The sequence below is a fragment of the Ruditapes philippinarum genome, unplaced genomic scaffold, assembly GCF_026571515.1.
Source record: "Ruditapes philippinarum isolate M1 unplaced genomic scaffold, ASM2657151v2 ctg8190_1_1_1_1, whole genome shotgun sequence".
Classification (NCBI taxonomy): domain Eukaryota; kingdom Metazoa; phylum Mollusca; class Bivalvia; order Venerida; family Veneridae; genus Ruditapes; species Ruditapes philippinarum.
Window position 1 is genome coordinate 16,950 of NW_026859572.1, and position 25,669 is coordinate 42,618.

At 31.3% G+C, this 25,669-nt stretch overlaps 2 protein-coding genes across 2 annotated transcripts; both read left to right on the forward strand.

Annotated features, from left to right (window-relative positions):
* Positions 1–254: 254 nt before the first annotated feature.
* LOC132757088 (C4b-binding protein-like) lies at positions 255–6,556 on the forward strand. The gene is made up of 4 exons (XM_060748272.1): positions 255–375; positions 2,636–2,842; positions 5,748–5,927; positions 6,552–6,556. Exons 1-4 carry the CDS (start codon positions 255–257, stop codon positions 6,554–6,556), a joined length of 513 nt encoding a protein of 170 aa, XP_060604255.1.
* Positions 6,557–8,959: 2,403 nt separating this feature from the next.
* LOC132757089 (CUB and sushi domain-containing protein 3-like) lies at positions 8,960–25,658 on the forward strand (the record flags this gene model as incomplete). The annotated part of the gene is made up of 10 exons (XM_060748273.1): positions 8,960–9,047; positions 11,302–11,478; positions 11,913–12,089; positions 13,157–13,333; positions 15,205–15,345; positions 21,025–21,150; positions 23,937–24,041; positions 24,602–24,808; positions 25,021–25,230; positions 25,519–25,658. Coding segments are annotated over exons 1-10 (1,548 nt in total), but the record flags the coding sequence as incomplete, so codon positions are not given.
* Positions 25,659–25,669: the final 11 nt, after the last annotated feature.

The following is a 25,669-nucleotide window of genomic DNA, read 5'->3' on the forward strand; positions in this document are numbered from 1 at the left end:
CTATAAAAATTGTACTTCTTTTTTGTACTATTAAACAAAAGAGTTTGTTTATATCATTTCAAAATTGTTGTTTCCTTTCACACTCAGTTATGCTATTTTTAATTAAATAAGATTACAAGATTACGAAAATTAGCATAAGTATTTTATAATAATTTTATTTCCTAACAGATTGTGGAAAACTAGAAAAGATAAGTTTGACTAATGTAAATGAAAGGAATTATATGAACGGCACGGTGTTTACATCTATTGCAAACATGAGCTGTGATGTTGGTTTTAAAGGTAAAGATGAAGTCCAAACCGAAGATATATCCACCAGAATAATAACCTGTAGTGAAACAGGAAACTGGACGAATTTACCAACCTGTATAAGAAAAGGTATCTATCTAAAATACGTTCACTAAAATGAAGCAGAATACGAATTGTTGAAACCGCGAGGTTTGTTCCATGTAAATTGTTTCGACCTTACTTAATAATCGCTAAAACTGCATTAAATTATGAAAGCGCAGGAAACAATGAGGAGACAAAATATCTTTTGAACTGATATACACTCAAAACCAACATTATATAACCTAAGTATTTTCTAAGGATGAGCGTTGTACGTTTCATAATGATGTACACACTTTTTGAATAATGAAATAAGCAAAAACGTGCCGTAACTTAGCGCAAGGAACACACGGACAGTAACAAAATTTATCAGAAGAACACTAGGTCAACTTTAAAAAAGGAACTCTATAATTTGAAAAAAATGGGCATAGCTTTGTTAGCCGGGCTATATGTGTGCAACTTTCCGTTATAATTAGGTAATTAAGTATGACAAACAAGAAGGTTCGAGAGTGTTTGAATAAGCTTATAGCTTCCAACACAATCGAACTAAAATAAATTTGTATAAACCAACAAGAAGGTTACAAATGAACCAGTCAATTTGTACGAATTAGCAAACAATTTTCACCAGTGTATTTTTCGGTATTTAAAGACATTTTCTACAGTTTTATGAAAAATTAATCCTTTCATAGAATTTTCTTATTTTTTTGTATGATGAGTAAAATTTAATGACGAATTTAAAAATAAAAAGAAAAATATATGTAAACGTGTTGGATTTCTTGTCAAATGGCAGTTTCCATGGTAACCGTATATCTAAAAACTGTCAAAATAGCCAAACTGTGTTATAACGAATAGAAAATGTATAAGATAGCTTAAAAACAACAACGAGCATTGTTTTTATCAAAGATAACCTTATCTAATGATTCGTATGAAAAAAAATGATAATCTGAACATATTTCTTTAAAAAATGAGTTTTCCATGTTCCTCAACCGAACAAAAAATGAGAAAAATAAACATGAATTCTGAGAATTATTAAAGATATTGAAAAAAGTGTTTCATAGGATTTTCTAATTTTTTTGTATGTTGTGTAAATTTAATGACAAATTCAAAAAGAAAAAGAAAAATATATGTTGGCGTGTTGGATTTTTTTAAAATGGCAGTTTCTATGGTAACCGTATATCTCAAAATTGTCAAAATAGCCAAAAACTGTGTTATAATAATATATATTATATTATATATTATTATAATAATAGCTTATTGCATTCACAATAAACATAATTTTTATACAAAACTTGCTTTATCTTAGGGTTCTGTATAAAACAAACGATAATTGGGAACATATTTCTTTAAAAAAATGAGTGTTCATGCTTTATAACATGCTTTATAAGTAAACAAAAAATGAGAAAAATAAACATGAATTATGTAAAAAATTAAAGCTATCAAGAAATTTCTTTCATAGAATTTTCTACATTATTGATATATCAAGTAACATTTGATGGTGGATTCAAAAATAGAAATAAAATATATATGTTGACGTATTAGTTTTTTTGTTAACGGGCAGTTTCCATGGTTACCGCATATGCCAACTGTCAAAATTACCACGCTTTCTTAAGAAATATCAGTGTTATACTAAATGTTTTATCAAATATACAACAAAAACATGTTGTAATAAAACTTTCTTTTTCTTTTGATGTTATATTAAGTAAATGATACTTAATATCTTTTTTTAAACATATCTAGGGCCATATTTTTTTTTCACTCGACTAACATACCCGAACAGTAAGCAAGTATTCAGAAATTTACAAAGAAAATAATGAAATTCGGAACATTTCTTAGATATTAATTTTGTTTTTTTATTGAACACTTTTAAAATGTATCATTTTAAACTTCTTTGCCCAGTTGTCTGCCAGTAATCAAGTCGTGACGCACTTTCGTCACTATACCACAAGTGGGTGGGGTAACGCGCGCAGAATTATCATCAATGCTGTCGTACTAATGCTTTATGTGATGTTGTCTAAACGACCTCTTATTCTTTTGAACCGATCTCCTTTTGAACATTTAGAAATATCTATTCTGTATTATTTACTCATTATTTGCTTATAGCCGAAATATAAACACTTATCCGAATACTATTCAACTTGACCTTCATTTGAAGAGTTATTATCCGTGATTATCTTTCTTGGAAGCGCATAACGATGCGCACAGAAAACTACCGAAAACGTCTTTAAAAACTTTACTTTTTTCGTTAATTAGTTATAAAGGACAAAAACTTTTGCGTAACATGCATGTATTTGTAAAACTTATATATTTGTAGATTGTGGAAATGTAAATTATTTAAACACCATTAATGCATATATAAGACGTCAAAAGAAAAGTACAGAGTACGAGTCAACTGCTGAAATAGATTGTGATGCAGGATTTCATAACAAGAATATCATTCAAACAAGTGAAATATCAACAACAACTATAACATGCTCTGATAGAGGAACTTGGATTGGTATACCTACATGCATCCCCAAAGGTAATAATATCTATATCTTTTAAACATCTAATTATATTTAAAGCGTAAATTCGTCAGAAAATAAGTATAGGTTATATGTTATTTACAGAGTTTTAAGAAATTATTTTTCGAGCGAAAAAAAAAATAGTTTCTTAACCTTTAACCACATTAGTATATTGTGAAAAGTAGCCGTTTTCATTGAAAAGCCTCCTGTTACAAGTTCAAACTGCTATGCAACTATGACAAATACTTCAATACTGATGAAACTTGGCACATAACTGATTTCAAAGTGCTGCAAGTGAGAAAGAGTCAAAGGCTTTTTAGCGTTGGTTACACCTTACCTTATGATCGACCTAGGGTCATTATTAGCCTTTCACCAAAGGCAAAACTTTTCCTAAAGATGTTGGGAACTACCGCCTCTTCAAACCCCCCAGACAGAAGGGGGCGCATCCCCCTTCTTGCAAACCCCTCATGTACCTTGATGATGGGGGAAGGCGCTGAAAAAGTGATCACTTTTCTAACAACATTTCTCAAACGAAAAACGGTGTTTGGGGACTAAATAGGGCATCCGTTTGAAGCCTCAAAAAGGGGGGGGGGCGTGAAAAGCCGTCAAAACACGCTTATATGAGGGTAAAGGTTAAAACTCTGTAGATAACCTATAACCGACTTACAGTAAGCCATTCAATTCGAATGCATTATGTCAATAGTCGGAGTATATTAAATCGGCTTATTTAACGTATAAATTTAATGCATACAGTTGAGTTACAGCGCTGTATGGCAAATATTTCTGCAAAATTTAAGTAAAATAGTGTTCATTGGCAGACACACTTTGGAAAACTGTTAATGGTATTCGAGGACAGCAAACATAAGACAATCGAAAGCGTGTTTGAAAAGTTAAAGTAGTCTTTTTATCTGTATGTATTAAAGATTATTACTCTTGACTGTTACGTTACTCTGTATTGCAAATAAACTCTTAGGTTAGTATTAAGAAACATACATTATTAGTTATACAGATTTTGACAGGTTAATTGGCCATGTATAAACATTAGTTTGCATATATGTAACCCGGGTCAACATAATACAGCAAACATCCTTTATTTAAGAAAAGAATGAAATAACTTTATAGAATGTCGAGAGCAGTGTATATCAATAAACGTCACGATTATCCAGTTAAAGGCAATGTTACATACGTTCCATGTTTTGATAAAGTTATACAAGTTTTGGACGGGATATACGGGAGAATATAGACTTAAATCTGAATGGGATAAATATAATTGTTATATTTTGTCAGGGAATTTATATTCTCCCTTTTATATTGTCAGTATTTGTATAACGAAATGATGATAACGCAATTTGTAACAGACGACAAGTTCAAAAGAAACGGAGACGCAAGAAATTCATACGAATTCTATAATGTCGCAAGGTTGCCGCAACGTCGCAGACTGATTTCTCAACATGCACATTATTTCTGCGATTTTTTTGGACAGATTTTGGACCGTCGTAAGAAAATCGTACTGCAGCTTTGCAATTTCTAGAGGTTCTCGTGAAAAATGTTTTGTGTTTGTCTTGCGAGGACCGCAGGTTTGCCGCACAAGCATCTTGCAGTTACCACGGGCCGTAATCAAATGATGTCACATGACAGATATGGAAATCTGTCTAGTAAGACTGCGAAGTTGCCTGCAACCTTTCTATGGCAAAGTTTTCTGTACAAATGGTACGAACCATTTCGTGCGGCTGATGTTATAGAAGCTTTACGCTGCATTTATATTTTCATCTTTTTTAATAAGTGATATTAAAAATCGAGAATTATGCAATTTAAGTGGCATTATGCTCATAGTTTCATTATCATTGTAAGCTGAACTGACAATGTATTTCAAAAGCTTATTGAAACACTCTCGAATCCGTTCCTGGAACCAACCAGTACTAAGCCTTGAATGTAAAGTTTCTTTCTCAAGGAAACAACGGCTTTTCCCTAACAGGGTTTGAACCCACGCGGTCAGCAATCCTTATTACTAGTCAAACGCGTTAACCATTCTGCCACGCCGCCAGATTGACTGTTATAATGGTGATTGACCAATATTTGGTACTGAAACACGAGAGTAAATTTAGAATAAAGTATAAATCTGGCTTAAATATAAGAAGGACTGCCAAATTGTTTTTATAAAGTGAACGTTACAGGTGAATTCTAAAGTATATATGCAAAAATTTTCATGGGCCACGTGGGTTATTTATCGTTCATGCGAAGTAGTTTTTACAATTGAAAGGAATTATAACAAAATGTCAACTTAAATACACTTACTCCTGTTCATTGAATATATGGCCCTGGATGGGCATAATGTCACTTTAAGAACAAAACGCAAATAACCTTCTAAGCATACAGGTAGGTAACCATCTATGATGTATAAATACATTGTAATTTGTGCGTACTTTGGTTCTTCATTGTATACTCGTAAACAGCTTATAATAAAACATTTTTAAGCCAACCATAATTCGAGATTTTTTACAACATTATACATTTAACATGTTTAATATTGAATATCTAACAAAGTCAACAGCCAGCACTGGTTACTTCCCTTCGTCAATGTTGTATGAAACAATTAAAAATAACGATGTTTTGAGATTACTTACTTAAGCATTTATGGTTGGGCGTTTTTTTGTTTTTGTTTTTTGTTTTTGTTTTTTTTTAATTCAAAAGTTAAGCTATAAATCACGACAACAACCTTTCTGACAATTTTTCCAGGATAACTATTTCGTTATTTATGTTAAATTCTGATTTTGTCTGTTCCTTAGGTATGGATGGCCGCTTGCACTTTCCTTTACCGTCCATGAACATGCTTCATCGATCTGAGCATGCAATACTTTTGACATTTTAATTTGTTTTCTATTTTACAGTTACTTTTATTCTTTTGTTTTGTTCAATTTGAAGATTGTGGACAATTACCTTCACTATCAAATGGTAAAATCAGCTATGTCTCAAACATGACTACATTTGCATCTAAGGCAGTGTATATCTGCGACAATGGCTATCAAGTAAATGGGTCTGACACTATAGAATGTAAGGATACGGGGAAATGGAGCGATTATACAACATATTGTCAAATAAAAGGTATGCCATTTAGTATTATGATACTGATTTTACACATATCAATATTTTTGTTTTTGAGAAAAAAAAAGAGGATTAAATACTTGATACCAGTCTTAAAGAGAGTTATCTGTTTTCGATCATCAATATGTTCATGTAGAGGTATGTAACAATAACAACACAGCTGATAAAAAGGACTTTATGGCATCTCGACCCCTTGCAAGCTCGACCTGTAAACACATCGACACCACCTAAGACATCTCGAAACATGACACCTAGACTGACTGCTTTAATTGACTACACATTTTAATCCATCATTATGCGACAATGGCCCGAAAATGTGCAAAATGACCTGAGAGCCGTAGGTCCAAAGGACATTATGGACTCGATGGCCATTATCGCATAATGGCGAACAGCAACCTAGTAATAACTACTTTAATACCTATGCCTGAAATACGTTTAGATATAGCCAATAATCTTGGTTGCCGCCCTTTCTTAGAAAAGGACAATGTACGCAAACATCTGTTATATACTTTAACCCTCCATTAAAAAAACAAAACAATAAAGACATGACAACACAAACTAAATATGAGAAAATGATGATTTATTGATGTTTATATCGATAAATAGCCTTTATATATTTGTCAGAATAATGTCTAGTGCACGTTTTTATGATTTTTTGTGCTTTCATGGTTTTTTATATGTCTACCTCTGAATGCTCATGATCTTTGTTTCAACCGTCAGTCTGAAATCATTTTCGGATTTTCTGACGGTATGTTTTGTCCTGAGTAGAGTTATTGGTTTTTTTCCTGGGGTATAAATCGTTAATGTTCAACTTTGTTGATTGCGATTAATTATCTCATCTAAACTTAAAATTTATGTCGAGTGACTGCAGTTCATTCAACGCCAACCCATCTCGAAAGTCACTGACAGTTAATGACGACATTTTGCATGTGCGCTCATTCACTCACCTATTTCGGGAAAATAATGCCGAGTAGCGAGGTGACCTAAATTGTATAATGACCTAGATCTTGTCTAAATGACCTTGAAATACCAGAGATTTTGTTACTATATATAGTACCATAGGTAAAAATCTATAATATACACGTTACGTCAGAAACAATATTGTGCATGAAGATGTTAATTTAGAAAAAAGGTGGTATTTTGTACAAGCGTGATACTTAAATACATAAGTTAATAGATATTTCGAATTATAAGTGAAATTACATTAAGCCGTTCATTGTTACGCATAATCATTCTTCAAGAAGTGTTTTTTTATATTAGAAACAGAAACGCAACCATAACATTTAAACAAAGAAAAGTAGTATGCATGTATGTATACATATTACTTACTTGCATTGACATACATCAAAGGCATAGACATGTTGGTTGGAAAAAATAAACTGTGCCTTAGCTTTGTCAAATATGAAAATAATAATGGGAGCGTTATTGATTGATTTCCTTATAATGTAATGTAAATTCTTTATTCTTTGAATTGTACAGACTGTAAACAAGTATTACCCCCAGCAAATGGTGAAATAATTCTTTATCAGAACAGTACCGTTTACGGTTCAAATGCTTCATACATCTGTGATGAGGGCTTCAACATGAAAGGTCAAGCAAACATAACATGCGAAGCTTCAGGAAACTGGGATTACAATACAACTTATTGCGAAATAAAAGGTTTAAATTCCACTTTAAAATGTACAGCAACTTGTATTGGAGATTAAATTACTTCATTATTATACCAAGTAATTTAAACTTATAAAACTAAAACTCTGAGCAAGTAATGTTTTTGCAAATATTTACTTTACCTTTTTGGTAAATGATTTATTCTATTTATCTGTTTAACTTTTTATGATACTTACAGGCATTATGTCACAGTGTTCATGTAGGACAGATATGCCTGAATACCTTTAATTTCTTCCAGCTATTATATCCTGCTATAAGATCTGCATGAATTAGAAAATTTTGTTTCAATAATTATAGAAACTGTAGAATACACTGAATGCAGTACGAGATTTTAAATACCATTCGGTTAAAGTTATTTTTTTCATTCGTAATAAATATAACAAAATCATTCTCTTTCCAATAAAAAAATCCAGTTGGTTTACATGGAATTTCTTTAACTCACGTTTGTACATGTCATCAACTTATCGAATATTGACTATAAAGTGAATATATTTTTGTAATCATCATTTGAACATATATCTATGTGCAACAACACACCATTGTACACGTACACTGTTTCCTCGCGCTACCATTTGGTAACAATGTTTGTGTAAATGTTGTATTTTAGATGAAATTATTCAATGATATTAATCAAGTCAGGTATAAACATGTAGTTAAGGCATCGTTTTATTATCAAAAACTTTATAATTATTCATCATTGTTGATAAAAATCGACTTGCACATTTCAAAACCTATTTGTTACAAACGTGTTTCACTAACTTGACGTTTATCATACACTAACATCTACATAGATTGTGGGATGCCAAATGTTCCGCAAGACGGCTTTGTTTCTGCTCCAAATGGTACAAAATTTGAAGCCATCGTTGAATTCAAATGCCATCCTGGATACACTCTACATGGGGATAACTCTTCAAAGTGCATGCCAGATGGAAAGTGGAAGAAATACACTGTGAATTGTACTCAAAATAGTAAGATATCATGAACATGATATATTTTTTCATTCATACTTTGATATAAGAATTCTTTATATCCCGTTTTAAGATACTCAGTTGAATTATTATCATTATCATTATTATGATTGTGAATGTAAAAATCCGAGTTGTTATTACTTTTTTGATCTTTTTTTATCGTCTCAGATCTTTTAGATTGAGTTTTAATTATTTTTTGATGAAGAAAATATCTGAGCTTATTTTTCTTTTGTTTTAATGTGAATCAAGCCTATAACATAAGTGCTATTTTGGTTCGGAATGTGACAACTGTAATAATATGATAACTATTTGAATTAAGAATGTCACCAAGCTGAAGATATAGATCATGGCTCTGTTAACACAACATTTGAGCCACGTGCGATTTATGAATGCAATATGGGGTACACATTAAATGGAAGTCATACACTAATTTGCAAACTTGACGGTACATGGGACTCAGAACCACCAACTTGTAATGTTAAAGGTTTGTTTTGATTACTTGTACTTTTTAACTTGAATAATTATGAAAAAAACCTTTTTTTAATTTTAAACGTTGGGAAACGTAATTTGCATAAACGTTTTTCTACAAATTCCATTACTGTTAAACAACTACATCAGTTCGCATACGTTCTATCTAAATAATATAGAAACTGATATTCCACTTGTAGTATATTCGAAAATCTTTTGTTATTGTTTGTTACATGATAGTTACTATTGATATGTCTGACTCCCACCGACGACAATTTACAGAGTGTATCTCTACAACGGATTATTTGATTTGACGGCTAAAATAGCTCTATGTGATATATATCCGAATGCATATCACAGTTTGTGACGCTCAAATCTATACATAAAGCATGAGATGTGGCTATAAGACAGATTAATGTTTGAAATATAAAACAACAACAGAAATAGGGTATGACTAGACACCGTAAAGGGCCTCTTTCCGCGGAAAGGACTTTCAAAACATTTCAAGAAATATAATTACAACTTATTGTAACAAATACATATCTGAATAAATTGATATCTTTTTTTTAAAAATCAGTATGATTTTGAGAAAAAATCAATCAGCCCTAAAACCGCACTGGCCGGAAAGGACTTTACATGATCGGAAAGGGCTGCATATACCATCGTTGTACATAATGCATTTTTGAAAGATTTTAATAAACATAATTACAAATAAATATAGAAAATACACATATATCTTACATTAAAAATGGTTAAGATTTCGTACGAAATTCGGCCAGTCCTAATTAACTGATCGGAAATGACTTAATAAGAGTGACAGGAAAGGGCCGACTATTTTTAGCTCACCTGTCACAAAGTGACATGGTGAGCTTTTGTGATCGCATTTCGTCCGGCGTCCGTCCGTCCGTCGTCCGTCCGTAAACTTTTACTTTAAATGACATCTCCTCATAAACCACTAAGCCAATTTCAACCAAACTTCATAGGAATGTTCCTTTGGTGGTCACCTTTAAAAATTGTTCAAAGAATTTAATTCCATGCAGAACTCTGGTTGCCATGGCAACCAAAAGAAAAAACTTTAAATATCTTCTTTTAAAAAACCCAAATAGCTAGAGTTTAGATATTTGGCATAAAACATCTTCTAGTGAGTGTCTACCAAGTTTGTTCAAATAAAAGCCCTGGGGTCAAAATTGGCCCCGCCCCAGGGGGTCATTGATTTTCCCTATATGCATATAGTAAAAACTTAAAAAATCTTCTTTTAAAGAACCCATAGAGCTAGAGCTAAGATATTTAGCATGAAACATCTTCTAATGGGTGTCTACCAAGTTTGTTCAAATAAAAGCCCTGGGGTCAAAATTGGCTCGCCCCAGGGGGTCATTGATTTTCCCTATATGCATATAGTAAAAACTTAAAAAATCTTCTTTTAAAGAACTCAATGAGCTAGAGCTAAGCTATTTAACATGAAACATGTTCTAATGGTTGTCTACAAAGCTTGTTCAAATAAAAGCTCTGGGGTCAAAATTGGCCCCGCCCCGGGGTTCATTGATTTTCCTTATATGTGTATAGCAAAAACTTAAAAAATCTTCTTTGAAAAAACCCACATAGCTAGAGTTTAGATATTAAGCATGAAACATCTTCTAGTGAGTGTCTACAAAGTTTGTTCAGATAAAAGCCCTGGGGTCAAAATTGGCCCCGCCCCAGGGGGTCATTGATTTTCCCTATATGCATATAGTAAAAACTTAAAAAATCTTCTTTTAAAGAACCCATAGAGCTAGAGCTAAGATATTTAGCATTTCAACATCTTCTAATGGGTGTCTACCAAGTTTGTTCAAATAAATATCTAGTCATACCGCCAGAAATATGAATCATTTTAAGATAATATTGTATAGTCATGCTTCCTTTTAGAAAATTTACATACAAAAAAATGCTATTTTTATAATTGTTCTGAAGAATAAATGATCATCGTTTGATGAGATGCAGTTTAATTGTTTTATCATGGCATGGGTTCTTCTAAATGTATAAGACTGATGTTTGTTAAAGTATGTTGAAGAAAACAGGTCAGTGAACACAAGTTTGCGCTACATGGACTAAAAGCAAGAGAGGAACATTTTGTTTTCCATTTCTTATGTATGTATAACTATCAGACATACGCTTTTGAAGATTATGTTTTGAGATTTGACCATGAATATTGATGGTACATAAGATTGTTTTTGTTTGGTACTGTTTTTACAAAGAAATTTATGTGATTTCAACTGTTATATTTTCATTTTAAGATTGTGGGGAAATAATTCAACCCATACATGGATCGGTATCACTAATTTCAAATAAGACAACCTTCAGGGCAACTGCATTCTTTAAATGTTCAACGGGCTATGAACTGACTGATGATAAAATAGCAAGATGTAATGCCTCTGGTCAATGGACAAGCAACCCAGAATGCAAAATTAAGGGTAAGCATTTCTTATTACACACTACTTAAATATTGTATAAGACATTAGTTTTTCAGGCTGTTCATCATGATATACCTAACATATTTGGTTGAATGGTGTTTTTTTGTTTTAGATTATAAACAAATAAAAACAATAAGAATAAAAAATGAAAAATATAAATATAAAAAAACAAATAGGAAAACAGAGTTTTTTGTTTTAGACTATTGTCATGTATTATAATAAGAACAAAAATCTTATAAAAACAGATATGACTGAATCATGATATTTTATTAACAACAAGTAAAAGTTTTAACAAATAAGTTTTATTGTAAGTTCTATTGTTATATATGCAATGCATTTTTTCAAAGAGTTTCTCAACAATAAAAAAAGAGTAAAACGAATACATGAAGTTAATATTATGATGGACTGAAATATTGTTCTCTGAAAATTACAAGACTGCAAGAGTCCTCCGGATCTTGAAAATGGAAATGTTAGTACAACTAACGGAACAACATACGAGTCTGTTTCAACATTCACGTGTGACTTAGGTTTTACATTGGAAGGTGACGACAGTACCAAATGCACTGAAAACGGAACATGGACAATATACAATACTTCGTGTATAATAAATGGTAAGCGCTTTATCGCAAATTATTATGAACAATATTAATTAATCGAAATGTTTTTTTAATTTGAGTATGACAAAATGACTTTTTGAATAACACTTGACACTAATTTTAACTATTTCGAGCCCTCCTTTTGAAAATTAGTACTAGACTTACAATTATAAAGACTTAAAAAGACTTATGTTCGTAAATTTTTAAAGTTACAAATCCACAAATACAAGTTGAGCGGTAAATACCTTTATCTGGAAGATATTGTCTTCTTAACATTTTAAAATTCACAAAAATTATATAACTGTTCAATCAATGGTATCTCGTCATCGTCCGTCCATAAAATATTTCCCCACTGCATGCATTCATATACCGAGGTATTATTGAAATTGTATTTTATATCATGTTTTTATTTACATAAAAAGTATTGCAAAAAGAACTGACATTTTGCTAAAAAAACATTTACGAATAAATAAATTGTTGTTAACAAGGACAATTATTAATAGGAAGAACAACAAGTACACAATGGTCAGTGTTAACCATTTTCTGCTAAATAAAATGTGAAGCCATCAAAAATGCTGCTAGATGTCAATACTGAGATACATTGCTATATACTCGCAACCAACTTACGTAAAATTTTAATATAAGATTACTATATATTACAAAGAATTGCTTGTTTTTGCTTTCATTACTTCAGAGACATTTCTCGTTTTTTCACAACAATAGGTGTCAAGTGCCGTATTGGCAGCTATAAAATGTTGCCCTGCATTTCACTTCAGTGTTGTTATATTGTTCTGGTTCTTCGGGATCATTAATGCCGCCCGTTAGTGTTGAAGATTGAATACCGCTGCTAGGGGGCGTGAGAGATGCAATATTGAATCTTATTCCCTGAAATTAAAATAAGCATATATTCCAAACATGCAACTAAACGTTTACATTTACGTTTACTTTTATTTATCTCTCATGAATATTCTCATTCACATCGAGTCTGCAAAGTTCTTATGATTTTGATGTTTTCATTGCTTCCCTCCTCCCTTTTTCAGATTTTTTTCCCTTCATATATTTGATTGTCGTATTGTATTTAGACTGCCATTCACCTATTGGACCAATTAACGGTAACGCTACGGCTATCAATGGAACAACTTACTTGTCGATTGCAAGATACGTGTGCGATAAAGGATTTGATCTAAGTGGATCAGACACAACAATTTGTCAGGCCAATGGATCATGGAGTGGAACAATTCCAACATGTAATATAAAAGGTACGTAATTTGTACATGTTACTTGTTAAAAAATGAATTTGCATGTCCAATTTAGTATGACAAAATAATTCTTCCGATTTCCAAATTCCTGTTTACAATGCTATTGTATTGAATTAAAGAATCAAAATGTGATCAAATATAATCATGATTTGTGTCCGGTTTCTTTGTTTCTTGTTTTTACTGTTTAATATACAGTCACTTAATATAATCAGTTAAGTGAATAACTTTAAGCGTATTTTTTTTCAGACACTTTCATTGATTTTTAGAGCGTTGTTGTAGAAAATGTTACGTTTGGGTTAATAGACATAGTAATTAAATCATGAGAGTCGATAACTACGGTGATTGATTAGATAAACTATTCATTATTGTACTAGGATACGGAAAAAAATTCAATCTGATTTGCTCATGGACTTTGTCCTTTTTGCTGAGCGGTTTAAAGACTGTAAGACTAATACATTTTGTCAATTGAGTCAAATAAGTGTCTTATGTTGATTTTTAAGACTGCGGTCCCCTTCAAAATCCAACAAATTAAGGCATACTGTGCCTTAGAAATGCTCTAATTTTTATTTCTCAAAAGCTTTTTAATTTTTTGATTTAATTTTTTGATTTTGAAATTCCAAAAGGTTAGGATTTCGCTCATTCCCGGAACCATCTTTTTCATCTGTTAATATTGTGTAGTGAATAAGTAATATGTACGGAAATCAAAGTAGTACTTTGTTCTCATTTTGCTACTTAAATGATAAAATGTTTTGCATTTATCGCTATTTTTTCAGATATCAAACACCTAACAGTTCTCAAAAACATTTTCTAAATATCTAAACATTAATTTATGTTTGCCCATTCTAAAGAAGTAAACCATTCTTTATTTCTGAGGCATGATATACATTTAAGATCATGTAATTTTTGTGCTGGCACATTCGATTTCATACAGAATAGGAAACTTTCAATCATTGACTGCTCTGTTAAAAATAAATATATCGTGCTGGAAACAATTGGAATGTACCGGCAGTATACATAACATGGTATAAAATAGTGTTTCTAATTAAATATCTTTGTGTAAATAATAGATTCGATGATTTAGTTGTATAAAATTATTAAATTTCTTGGTAATATTTTTGTGCCTGATTTTGTTTTTGATTAATTTTGATACTAGTGTCTTATAAACAGCAGCAGCGACTATATAAATGAACTGAGATGTTCTTTAGTTACATGCATGTTTATATTAATAATATACTTTCTTTAAATAACGTCTCAGACTGTGGGTATCCGAATGAAATAATCCATGGATCAAAGTCCATAACGGGCACTAAATATAAAGATAACGTTACATATAGCTGTAATGCGGGATACGAAACAACCGACGCCGTTTTTGCCACATGTAACTCAAGTTGAAATTGGAGCACACGTGCCCCTCTTTGCAAAGGTACGTACAGTATATTGATATATAAATGTATCTGTGAGAAAAAAAAACTTTGATAACCTTGACAGAAATTCAACTAGTAACATATTTTTGGAAGTTGGTTATTCAATTTTGAGAATAAATATTGAGGACATACTGTGAAAAGTCGGTCAGTTTGGAAACACAAACCCACCACACAAAACAGTCACTATAATTTTCGATCGAGTTATAAGTTATTTCTATGTATTAGAATTGGTTCATGTAAATGACTTTCTTGGAAATGTTTGCATAATTATAAAATGTAATGTGAATAAAAATGATAATAATCGCAAACGTCTCATGGAAAAACAGTATTTTCCTCTGGATGATATTTCACTATTACTCACAAACCCTGGCCTAATGTTATTTTTACGCTGTTTATAAACAACTAATACCTTTTAAATAATACATGTAATTTTTCACTTTATAAAAGACATAAATGAATGTGCTCGTTACACAAACGACTGTGACTTGCAAGCTATCTGTAGCAACACTGAGGGGTCTTACACATGCAAGTGTCCAGACAAGTACACCGATAATTCCAAGAATGGGGAAACCGGTCGAGACTGTCAAGGTATGGCGTTTATCCGATCACTTAAATGTTTCTTATTTCTTTTTAAGATGACAAATACTATGAATGAAAGATATTGAAAAATAATAACTCGAGGTCGACAAGAACGTTTGAGCAAACACATCTTTTATTTAAGAAATATTCTCAATATACTTTTGAAACCCAAGGGGTAACTCAACTACGTTAATTGTGTTCGTCGTTGCCAAAAAAGTTTTAAGTGATTTTTGAAATATTATTTTGAAAATATTAGCACTAAAGTCTAGTGCTATCAACATTATTTTTTTTAAAAATGTAATGGGAAGTATCATTTGTACAGATATATGTCTATAAGTCAGGTTTTTGTTTTATTTCTGTAGTTTGCACCATGTAATAAAATTAAATCGTGTCTCATCAGTCGATTTTATTGAATATCACTCATTGAATATCACTCACATAAACTGCAGCGTAGGAGTGTAATAAATAGAGGATATTTGTTTGTTTGCGTGTAAGATGAAGTGAGCTTTAAAAACAGTATTCTCACGAGTTGCTTAGCCACGAGTGAGAATACTTTTTTTAAGTTCACGAGATGAAATAAAATTTTATCTTACACAACACACAAACAAATTTTCTATTATATGCTCAAAAGCAAGCTAAAACAAAATTTCCTTGATATTAACTTTAATATTAAAATCTGTTTTCCCCACTGGTAGCCTCTATTATGTACATGTATTAGTTAAATTTCTCATCAAACACAAGAAGTCTTGGGCTAAAAAATAAGTTCGATAATCAACGTTAAATGGCGGTGATATTATTCATTTTATTAAAAAATATGAACGATCGCTTGTGTTAATTATAAAATCAAATATTTCTAGTAGGAGAAAAGTCGAACCATCCATCCATATTTCTGTTCCTTACTGCGAATTTATATTAGACCTGGCTCTTTTATATGTAAGCGGCCGCCATTTTTAAAAGTTGTGTATTTCACTGGAGGAAAATAATTGTGTATGATTCAGAGGGATATCATTTGGATTTGTTAGTCGTACACCTTTTTAAAAGAAAGAAAACTTATATTTGAGGATTGTAATAGACAATATTTAAGTGTTAACAGATGTGTAAATTATATTTAAAAAAAAAACCGCTAAGAAATTGGAAGTGAAAGGCTGCTTTTCGAACGTTGGGTTGTTAACTTATTCTTTGGGCTGATGGCTTTAATTGCTTTTCAAGTTTCTATAAAGCATACGGCAGTTATTGCTGGTATGATACTTGAATATGCCCAAATGTCATCAAGAGCAGATTTGCATGTGGAAGGAATCTATTTTTCAGACTGTAAAAATGAAACAAAAAAATTAAGAGACGACATTTGGTGATTGGTAATGTACTAAAATATATGAATAGATGTAAGTTTTCTTCTTTTTATTACTTTTTACATTTACGTTATTTATCAATTTCAGCTTTGTTTTTCTCTAAACAGCCTGACATTTTCAAAATTGTCAGCAAAAATAAAATTGAGGAACCACATTGGGATAATCTTAAAAAAGTAGATTCGTCATTGAAAAGTGTGAAATTATATATTGATAATTTTCACTGTGAAATTATCAAATATAATTTTCATGGATAAATCAGTTATCCACTAAAAAGCATAAAATAAAGCCATATAGTAAAATCGATATTACACTAGTGTTATAACACTTAGACGTGGCGTCATTTGCGTTATATATACACATAGCGTTAAAGTACACTATAAGTCTGCCCCATTAAAAAAGGAAATGAACTTTTGCCTTGCATAAATTAACAAAACGACGTTGAATAAAAATTAAAACTTTTTTGTTAACTAAAAAAAGTCACCCTCGAGATTTTTTCCGGATTTTTCTCTCAAGTGTCAACTTTTCTTGTAAAAGCAAATTTAATTTTCTCTACGGCAAGTCTCTGTTGTTTATTTTCCGTAGTCATTGCTGAAGTACTCTTCATTTAGCTATGCGCATGTCCATATATATTAAAACAGAGAAAGATATCATCCTGAAGTTATCAAATTTAAATACTTGATATATATGCAGTTAGTTATATAGTAAAGTCTAATGGTAGGTTCAAAGAGGGACAGTATTTGTTACTGTAAGAATTATGCATTTAATGTTTAGACACTCACACAACTCAATTTTTATTATATAATATAGACTATTCATGTTTTATTTTACTTTTATACTATACATTATAGTTTTCTTTCTACAAGATTTCTACAAGATTATGAATTCCATCCAAGTACCAATGTAAATAGGATGTTATATTTATTCTTAATGGAAACTGGGAATTGTTAATGAAATGTGCATACATGTGTATCTTAGTATATGGATATAATGTGTATTTCTGTATTTTATGATGGATGAGACTTGCATTTAAATTTATAAATGATAATACATGTAGCGATTAGTCTACAGGTTATAGATGTTTATACCCAGTGTTAGCTGGCTAATAATTGTCACAGACACTTGGGGTTTGGAGCTCAAAACGCCTTTAAAATCCAAATAAAATGCATATTTGTCAATCCCAGCATATGTACTGATTATATATATCAAAAATACTTGATATAAGCCGTTTTGAAAAAAAAATCATATTTCAACATGTATAATAATACACTTGGGGTTTGGAGCTCAAAACGCCTTTAAAATCCAAATAAAATGCATATTTGTCAATCCCAGCATAAAATTATGTACTGATCATATATATCAAAAAAAATTGAAGCCGTTTTGAAAAAAATTCATATTTCAACATGTATAATAATACACAAGATAAAAATGTTCGCCGGAAAAAATCCGCACCCCTACCGTGATAATCACCATGTATATTATTCCATTTCCAATATTTTCACATAATCCTTTGGTCCATCGACACAGAAGATATAAAACTGTCTAAGCCCTTTTTAGTAAAAATAATTATAAAATATATAAATTATTTTTTTTTATATTAAAACTATGAGTATGTGAGGTTTTTTCTTCTTATTTATTTAATTAAGAATTAATCTACCTGTTGATTTAAAAATCTAAAAGTATCTGTCTCGGTTTAAACCTGTTCACTATTTAAGGGAGAAACTGTATAAGCTGCCAGATAGCTCAATCGCTACAGCTGCGGTACATTATTCTGTGGGTCACAGGTTCGAGTTCTTGTCAAGCTGAAAGTTTTTCTCATCCTGTGACTGCATATAAACCTGAGTTTCATTCACTATGCTCTGAAAACATCAGAAATTCAAGGACACAAATCAATACAGTGGGGAAATAATTTGTGGTTTAGAACTGTTTTATTATTAAAGAGAAAATGTGTAGCCGACCTGATAGCTCAGTTGGTCTCCTGACAGTCATGTGTTCGATTCATGGTCAGAGTTTCAGCCAGGATTTAGAAGTGGTTTTTCAACTGACACATTATTGATTCATTTAACAGATTGTATTAAATTTAAAATGGACAAAGGCAGTACTGCATGATACTTTTAGATCTACAAAAGGCATTAATACAGGTGATCACACTATACTGGCAAGACAGAGTCTATTCTTTTTTGTTAAAGTTTCAACTTAAACTGGGCCTAGCCTCCAGGTCACATGTAATGGTACTGCTATAAAGTACACATCTTTTGTTAAGTATTTAGGTGCAAAACGTGATCAATTTTATTAGGCGTCGCCTTTTATGCTTTGCATCAATACTTTTCTTGTACAATTATTTACTCACTAGTACAATTATTGACTCACTAGTCAATAATTGTTTTATTATATGAATAGGCTAAGAATTTAAAAAAAAAAACACAAAGAGTACAACCTCATATACATGTACAATTTTTTCCTCGTTGAAGCGTGGGACAAAGGACCCAATTGTTAGGCGCGCAACGACTTCGCGAACGCTGCACATCCATAAGAAATTCAAGTTTATATTCATAATTGCAGTGTAGCCTTTAAGTATAATAGTTAAGTAATGATATTTTTATCGAGAAATATGCTATAAAGAACAAAACGCAAAAATAATTTTTTAATTAACACGCGTAATTAACGGTCTACGGTGTATGGTCATTCAATATGTGTCTCAATCTATTTTTAGACTTGGAAAATCCAATTCAGCCAGTGAATATGATACAACACCTAGTGAATACGATTTTATAAAAAGTTCTGTTGACTACTGTTTGGACCAATGAAATTGCAGCTAAATTTAGAACATATAATAATACTCATTGTAGATCACTCATTGTATATCAACCGCAGTATATTTTTCACTGTGTGGCAAATATTGTATGTCACTCACTGAGTATCACTCACTGTATAGCACCCACAGTATATTATTCACTCTGTGGCAAATATTATAATATTATGTCACTTACTGAATATCACTCACTTATTATCGCTCACCGCGAATTACTAACTTCACAATATTCGGTGTTTTACACTCACTGTATATCATTCACTGCAACAACTCACAGTTTATCATGCTCTTTATATCATTAACTTATTAATTATCTCACTCTTTTCATATCACTTCCTTTATGTCATTCATTATCATACTGTTTGTGTTTTGTTACTTGATATAACTCAACTGAATTTTTCAAAACATAAACAATGTTTTCAGAACACTGTAAAAGAGTTATTTTGTTCCGCGGAAAGCAATATATTTGTTTGTGCGATATGAATTTAGTTTATTGAAATAAATACTGTGATGAGCAGGGAAGTACGTCATCGCATTTGAAAACAATGAAAGTGTGATTAGATGAAGTTCTATTCAGTTAATATACAATATGTTTGTTTCTATCTATTTACTGTTTATATCAATATAAAGACATAGATGAGTGTGCAGACTGGAACAAAAGTCAATGTAATAAGAAAGGATCACAGTGTGTTAATTACCATAGAGGGTACGTCTGTGTTTGTCATCGAGGATGGACTGGCACTCGCTGTGAAAATGGTATCTAAACCTGAAATTGTATGACAATAAAGTGACATTAGATAATTAAGTGACATTATGCCAATCCAAGAGTGTCAAGGTGAAATTAAAATAACATAATTGTCTTCAGTTTAATGATAAATATCACGTGAGAAATAAATAAAACGTGACCTTAATATAAATCTATAAATGTCCAGCGGGAGATATCGGTAATGTCAAATTTATAAACAGAGTTGGGCAGCCATCTATATTTTAGGCATTTTTGTATTTAATCCGAAACATTTATGAATATCAATTATTGTTCAGTCACCATTAGAATAGTCAATCGGTTAAAATATACGATTAACTTATCATAATTTGACAGTGAAAGAATGGGCAAAATGTCACTTTAAGAAATTATGCTTCATGCATGGAAATGTTTGAGCATTTTAAAACAAATTCATTACTTACATTTAAGGGGCATTCAAATCTGCTAAAGATTATATGATAATTTTGTATTTTTCATAAACACATTGTATCAAAGAAGTTGGAAAATAATTTTCTTTACAATGAATTGATATATTTCATATCAAAGACGAGTTCAACAATTTATTAATTGTTCCATAATTAGGTGCCTGAATTCAGAAAGCATGCTTTAAACTTACTTGTTTTGATATAAATCGCTTGGGCGTCCGTGGTTGAGTAGTTATTGTCGTAAGCTTCAAAATAGTTGCCACTATCCTCTATGCGTAGATAACATTATTTTGATTTGCATAACATGTTTTAGATCGTTAAATCTAATGATTTATTTTACAGATATTAACGAATGTAACGATACATCTACATGCGGAGTAAAAGCTTCTTGTACTAATTTTGACGGAGGTTATAATTGCACGTGCAATAAAGACTTTCCGAAAGGAGATCCGACATTTCATTGCTATGGTATTATAAGATTAAACAATATTTTTCTTGACACTTTGCTACCATCTTTGATTACAGACATTGCGTATAAGTCGATATATTTCGTTTTTCAATCTATGTCTAATTGATGTACCAATTACGGAAGCTTATTAGGGCCTCCACTTATCTAAAAGTTCTCGTCATGTCAACTTGTTTCTTCTCGTTTTGATCAAAAACATTCCATGAAGACGTTATGATTTATACGTAATACATAAAACATTCCATGAAGACGATACGATTTATACGTAATACATAAAACATTCCATGAAGACGATACGATTTATACGAAATACATAAAACATTCCATGAAGACGTTATGATTAATACGTAATACGTAGAAGTTTCTAATCATTGCAAAAAAAACTTTGTTGAATTACGTGAGCTATTTGTCAATATGAGTAACCTTTATGCGTCTTATTAAATATTTAAGCAAAGTCGTGAAATCAAGAAATTTCGACATAATTTTTGTCGGAGAGACAAAAGCTTCAAACATATCGAGAAAAATTCAGTTGCAATGCCTAAAACTTCTCATCTTTGTCGGTAAATTTTATTGAGAAATGCAAAAACATCTTCAATGCGAATAAAAATAAGTCGACTTAGCGCAAAACATCTCACCAACTGTAGGCCCTGATACGCTTCCGTAATCAATATTGTATATGAATACGCCTCTATCTTAGAATTGTATCACGCGATTCTTATCACGTATTGACTAGTGTGCCTCCTAGGCTTTACATATTTTCGTCTATTCCTTTCAAAGTTCTGTTGGAAAGTCATATTTGACATGTACGTATAACGTTGTTTCTAAAATATTAACGGCTTTTATATATAGTAAGATTTTGTCATTATTAACATTTGCATTTGCAAATTATATCAAAATACAAAATTTTGACAAACATATTATTCATCATTATTTAAAAGATGTCATTTAATGAATATTAAAAGTTTTCATAGTTTTATCATTGCTTTTTCTTAAGCCATTAAAATCGATCTCGCAGTCCCCTGATGAGATTTGTTTTCATAAGATATATCGCATGTCAGCTTATAAACATGTTTATTATACGCCTATGAATGAAATAGCGAGAAAAAATGGTATTTTACGAGAAATTGTGTCTTAATAAGAATTCTAACACGACCTGCACTTTTCCCTATTGAATATAAAAGGACCGAGCGTGTGTGTTATTATGCACTTTTTTATTTATTTTTATACAAAACTCATGGCCCTTATGGGCATAAGAGTGAACAAGCAAACACTACAACAGATAATAATAAAACAAACATGGCATAGAAGTAAATAAGTAAATAAGGAAGTTGACTTAGCAAAATTTCAGCATTAACAAAAATGGCTGGATTAAATAAGTTATTTCTGTTGTCGCTATACATATGAGCCTAAAAATTTAAAATACAAGGAAACCTTGAATAGTAATTACTGATATATTTGTGTCTTTCATGAGTAAAATAACTACATTAAAAAAAATGAAATTCATCAACTATTTCTTGCTGGTTGCAAAGTGAGCATGATCTATTTTCTCTTTCAATACCATATTAGCGATCTTTCTCTATAGGAATGTCAGAATTGAGACATCTAAATTTACAAAGAGTAATTGCTTAATTTCTTGGTTAACATCGTAAATAATGTTCTAATTTAAATTGAGTTTTATATATTCTATAATTTAAACACTTAGCCGAATTGAAAACATCACCATTCCATACTTGTAAAAATTGATCACGTAAACGGGACTTTATTACATATTTAAAGTAATTAAAATTTGTAACATTATTCAAAGTAATTTTTACTTTGAATATCCACAGACAATGTAAAATACCCTTTTTATGAAGATTATACAGAGTGCGGTACTGTTGACGTTCTATATCTAGATATGTGACGTAACCATTAAAAATGCGACGCCCTGAAAATAAGTACTCGCAATTTAGCTTGATATCATGTACGACAACATTTATTTGTGATGTCGTGTTAGAATCGTAAAAATATGTCCAGAATCATTGATTTTGTCGCTTGATAAAAGCACAGTTTGTCGTCCGGATGCCCAGGATTATATCACTCGGGCTACGCCTCGTGATATCAGTTCATATATCCGACAACCAATCAGTGATTATATTTAGCGATAACAACAATGCCTGGGATGATATATTTCTAGAATTACAAATGACTTATTTTTGTTAATCAAATGCTCTTAAAATGGAGGACGATGGTAAACAAAAAGTTCGTTATAGAATTCTAAATATGTTCGCTATAAATACTCCTGACACAAGGAACTATTTTGCTTTATGCTTACAAGGAACTCCGGATATAAGGAACATATTTTGAATGTCCCAATTAGTTCGTTTTAAGCGGAGTTTACTGTATTATAACTTAAAATGAAGAAATAAGTTACTGAAAACATTAAGCACAAGATGCATTCCTTGTGGATAGTAATGGTTGAATAAATTCAAAAGTTTATATACTCAAAATCATCCAACTGCAACATCAACTACTACAGTCAGATATTCTAAGCAAGGAATCGACATCACTAATTGTATTCACTTTCTCCCCAAAATAAATGTAAGTAAATGAATGTAAAAGTTCTGCTACTATGCATGACATACAAGTAAACCGTAAGCGAAATTGATAGCTGGTCCTTTAAAAATAATGTGTCTTATAGTTTCAGATTGCGGATCTCTTGAAATGTTAAATATATCAAATGCTGCAAAAAAACTTCTATTTACTGACACAATATACGGAGCCAATGCTGTTGTAACATGTATAACAGGGTACTATGATAAAAATAAAGCCCAGATGAAGGGGGTATCATCTACACTGATCAAATGTTCTGAGAATGGAACGTGGGTTAAAGTGCCAAAATGTGTCAGAAAAGGTAAATTGTGTTTGGTTCATTAAATTTCTTTTAGATATTTAACGTCTAGAAGCGTCTCACTTAACATCAATACTATGCGGAAAGAATCCAAACTATTTTAATTTATATTAATTCATTAATCAGTTGTAGATACACGACTGAATTAGTGTCATAACGTAACATTTGTATGCAATGACGACAGTGTGTCATCATGATTAAAGTAGAGATGTTATATAACATACTCCCTAGCATCAACATAAACATTGATAGTAATGACTATTCCTCCATATATACTTTACCAACAATTGTAATACCTCTCCAGTCTTTTGAATGAAGAAAATTATATCATCCATACCGCGAGCATTAATAATTAAATGATGCAATGTATGTTTACATTCATTATTTTTCAATTAAGATTTTTTTCAATTATTATGAAAATTTTGTGAAAATTTCTATGATTTCTTTAACTATTTTGCATTTCAATCCTTCTGACAAGTCGAATTTGTTATATGTGAGTAACGACAAAAAGGTCAGTTAACAAAATTTGAATCTTTTCGTTCAATTATCGTTTTTTTAATTAGATTGTGGAAACCTAACAGATATTACGATAACTAATGCCGTTCACAGACGTCTACATACAGATACAAAATTTGAATCAATAGCAGATATAGACTGCGATGACGGATATTATATTAAAGGAAGAATTCAAACAGCTGGAATATCAACCCAAACAATAACATGTTCTGATACCGGAACATGGATCAATGTGCCAGAATGCGTTCCGAAGGGTAGGAAATGTATATTTTCTTTTATCATAATACAATGATATGTTGTTTCGTCGTGTTGCTGCTAAAATGTGCCCCATTGTCTTTCTTCAGACATGAATAATTGCTTTTATACTTAAAACTATCTTTCTTAAATAGATTATCAAAAACGTGTTTTATTTGTTATCAAAAGTTTTTTTTTAAAAAGAAGAAAGAAAAATTGACATTTTTTCAAGATTGTGGGAGATTGGAACAACTAAATTTGTCAAACGCGAAAGATAGAAACCTTATCAACGGAACCACAATTTATACGTCGCTGGCAAATATAAGTTGTGATGAGGGATATAAGGAGTTAAATAGAAGCCAGGTACTAGGAATAACATACACTGTCGTTAGATGTAACGAAAACGGAACGTGGGCAAATCTACCTCAATGTGTCAGAAAAGGTATTCATTAATGTATCTGTAATTTAGCTGTTTTGCTTCACTGATTTAGACCAATTTTTTATTTTTATCATTTATCTTATTCTATTTTAATGATACCGCTAAGAACAAAGGTTATTTTCAAATATCTGGGAAATGTGATCCCTCGGAAGCATTAAAACAGCAAACATCCCTCACGCCTCGTAGCACCGGCTTGAGAGTACTTATTTCTTAACACTTTCAAGTGCTTGACACATTGTCTTACTCAATGAACAGTTTCATGTTTATATCTGAACATACAATATCTTTAAGATTGTGGAGACGTTCAGAATATCAAGATCGAACATGCAGCTAATAGGATTCTTTTGAATGGTGACACTAAATACAACGATACGGCAGAAGTCACATGTGATTTAGGTTACTACGATACTGATCAGAAGCAAACAACGGGTGTATCAAAACG

Excerpts from the sequence above, each read along its gene's own strand:
- LOC132757088 (XM_060748272.1), top strand. The coding sequence starts at position 255 with ATGAGCTGTGATGTTGGTTTTAAAGGTAAAGATGAAGTCCAAACCGAA. Across the intron at positions 376-2,635 it reads ACCAACCTGTATAAGAAAAG|ATTGTGGAAATGTAAATTAT; the intron begins GTATCTATCTAA and ends ATATATTTGTAG. Across the intron at positions 2,843-5,747 it reads ACCTACATGCATCCCCAAAG|ATTGTGGACAATTACCTTCA; the intron begins GTAATAATATCT and ends TTCAATTTGAAG.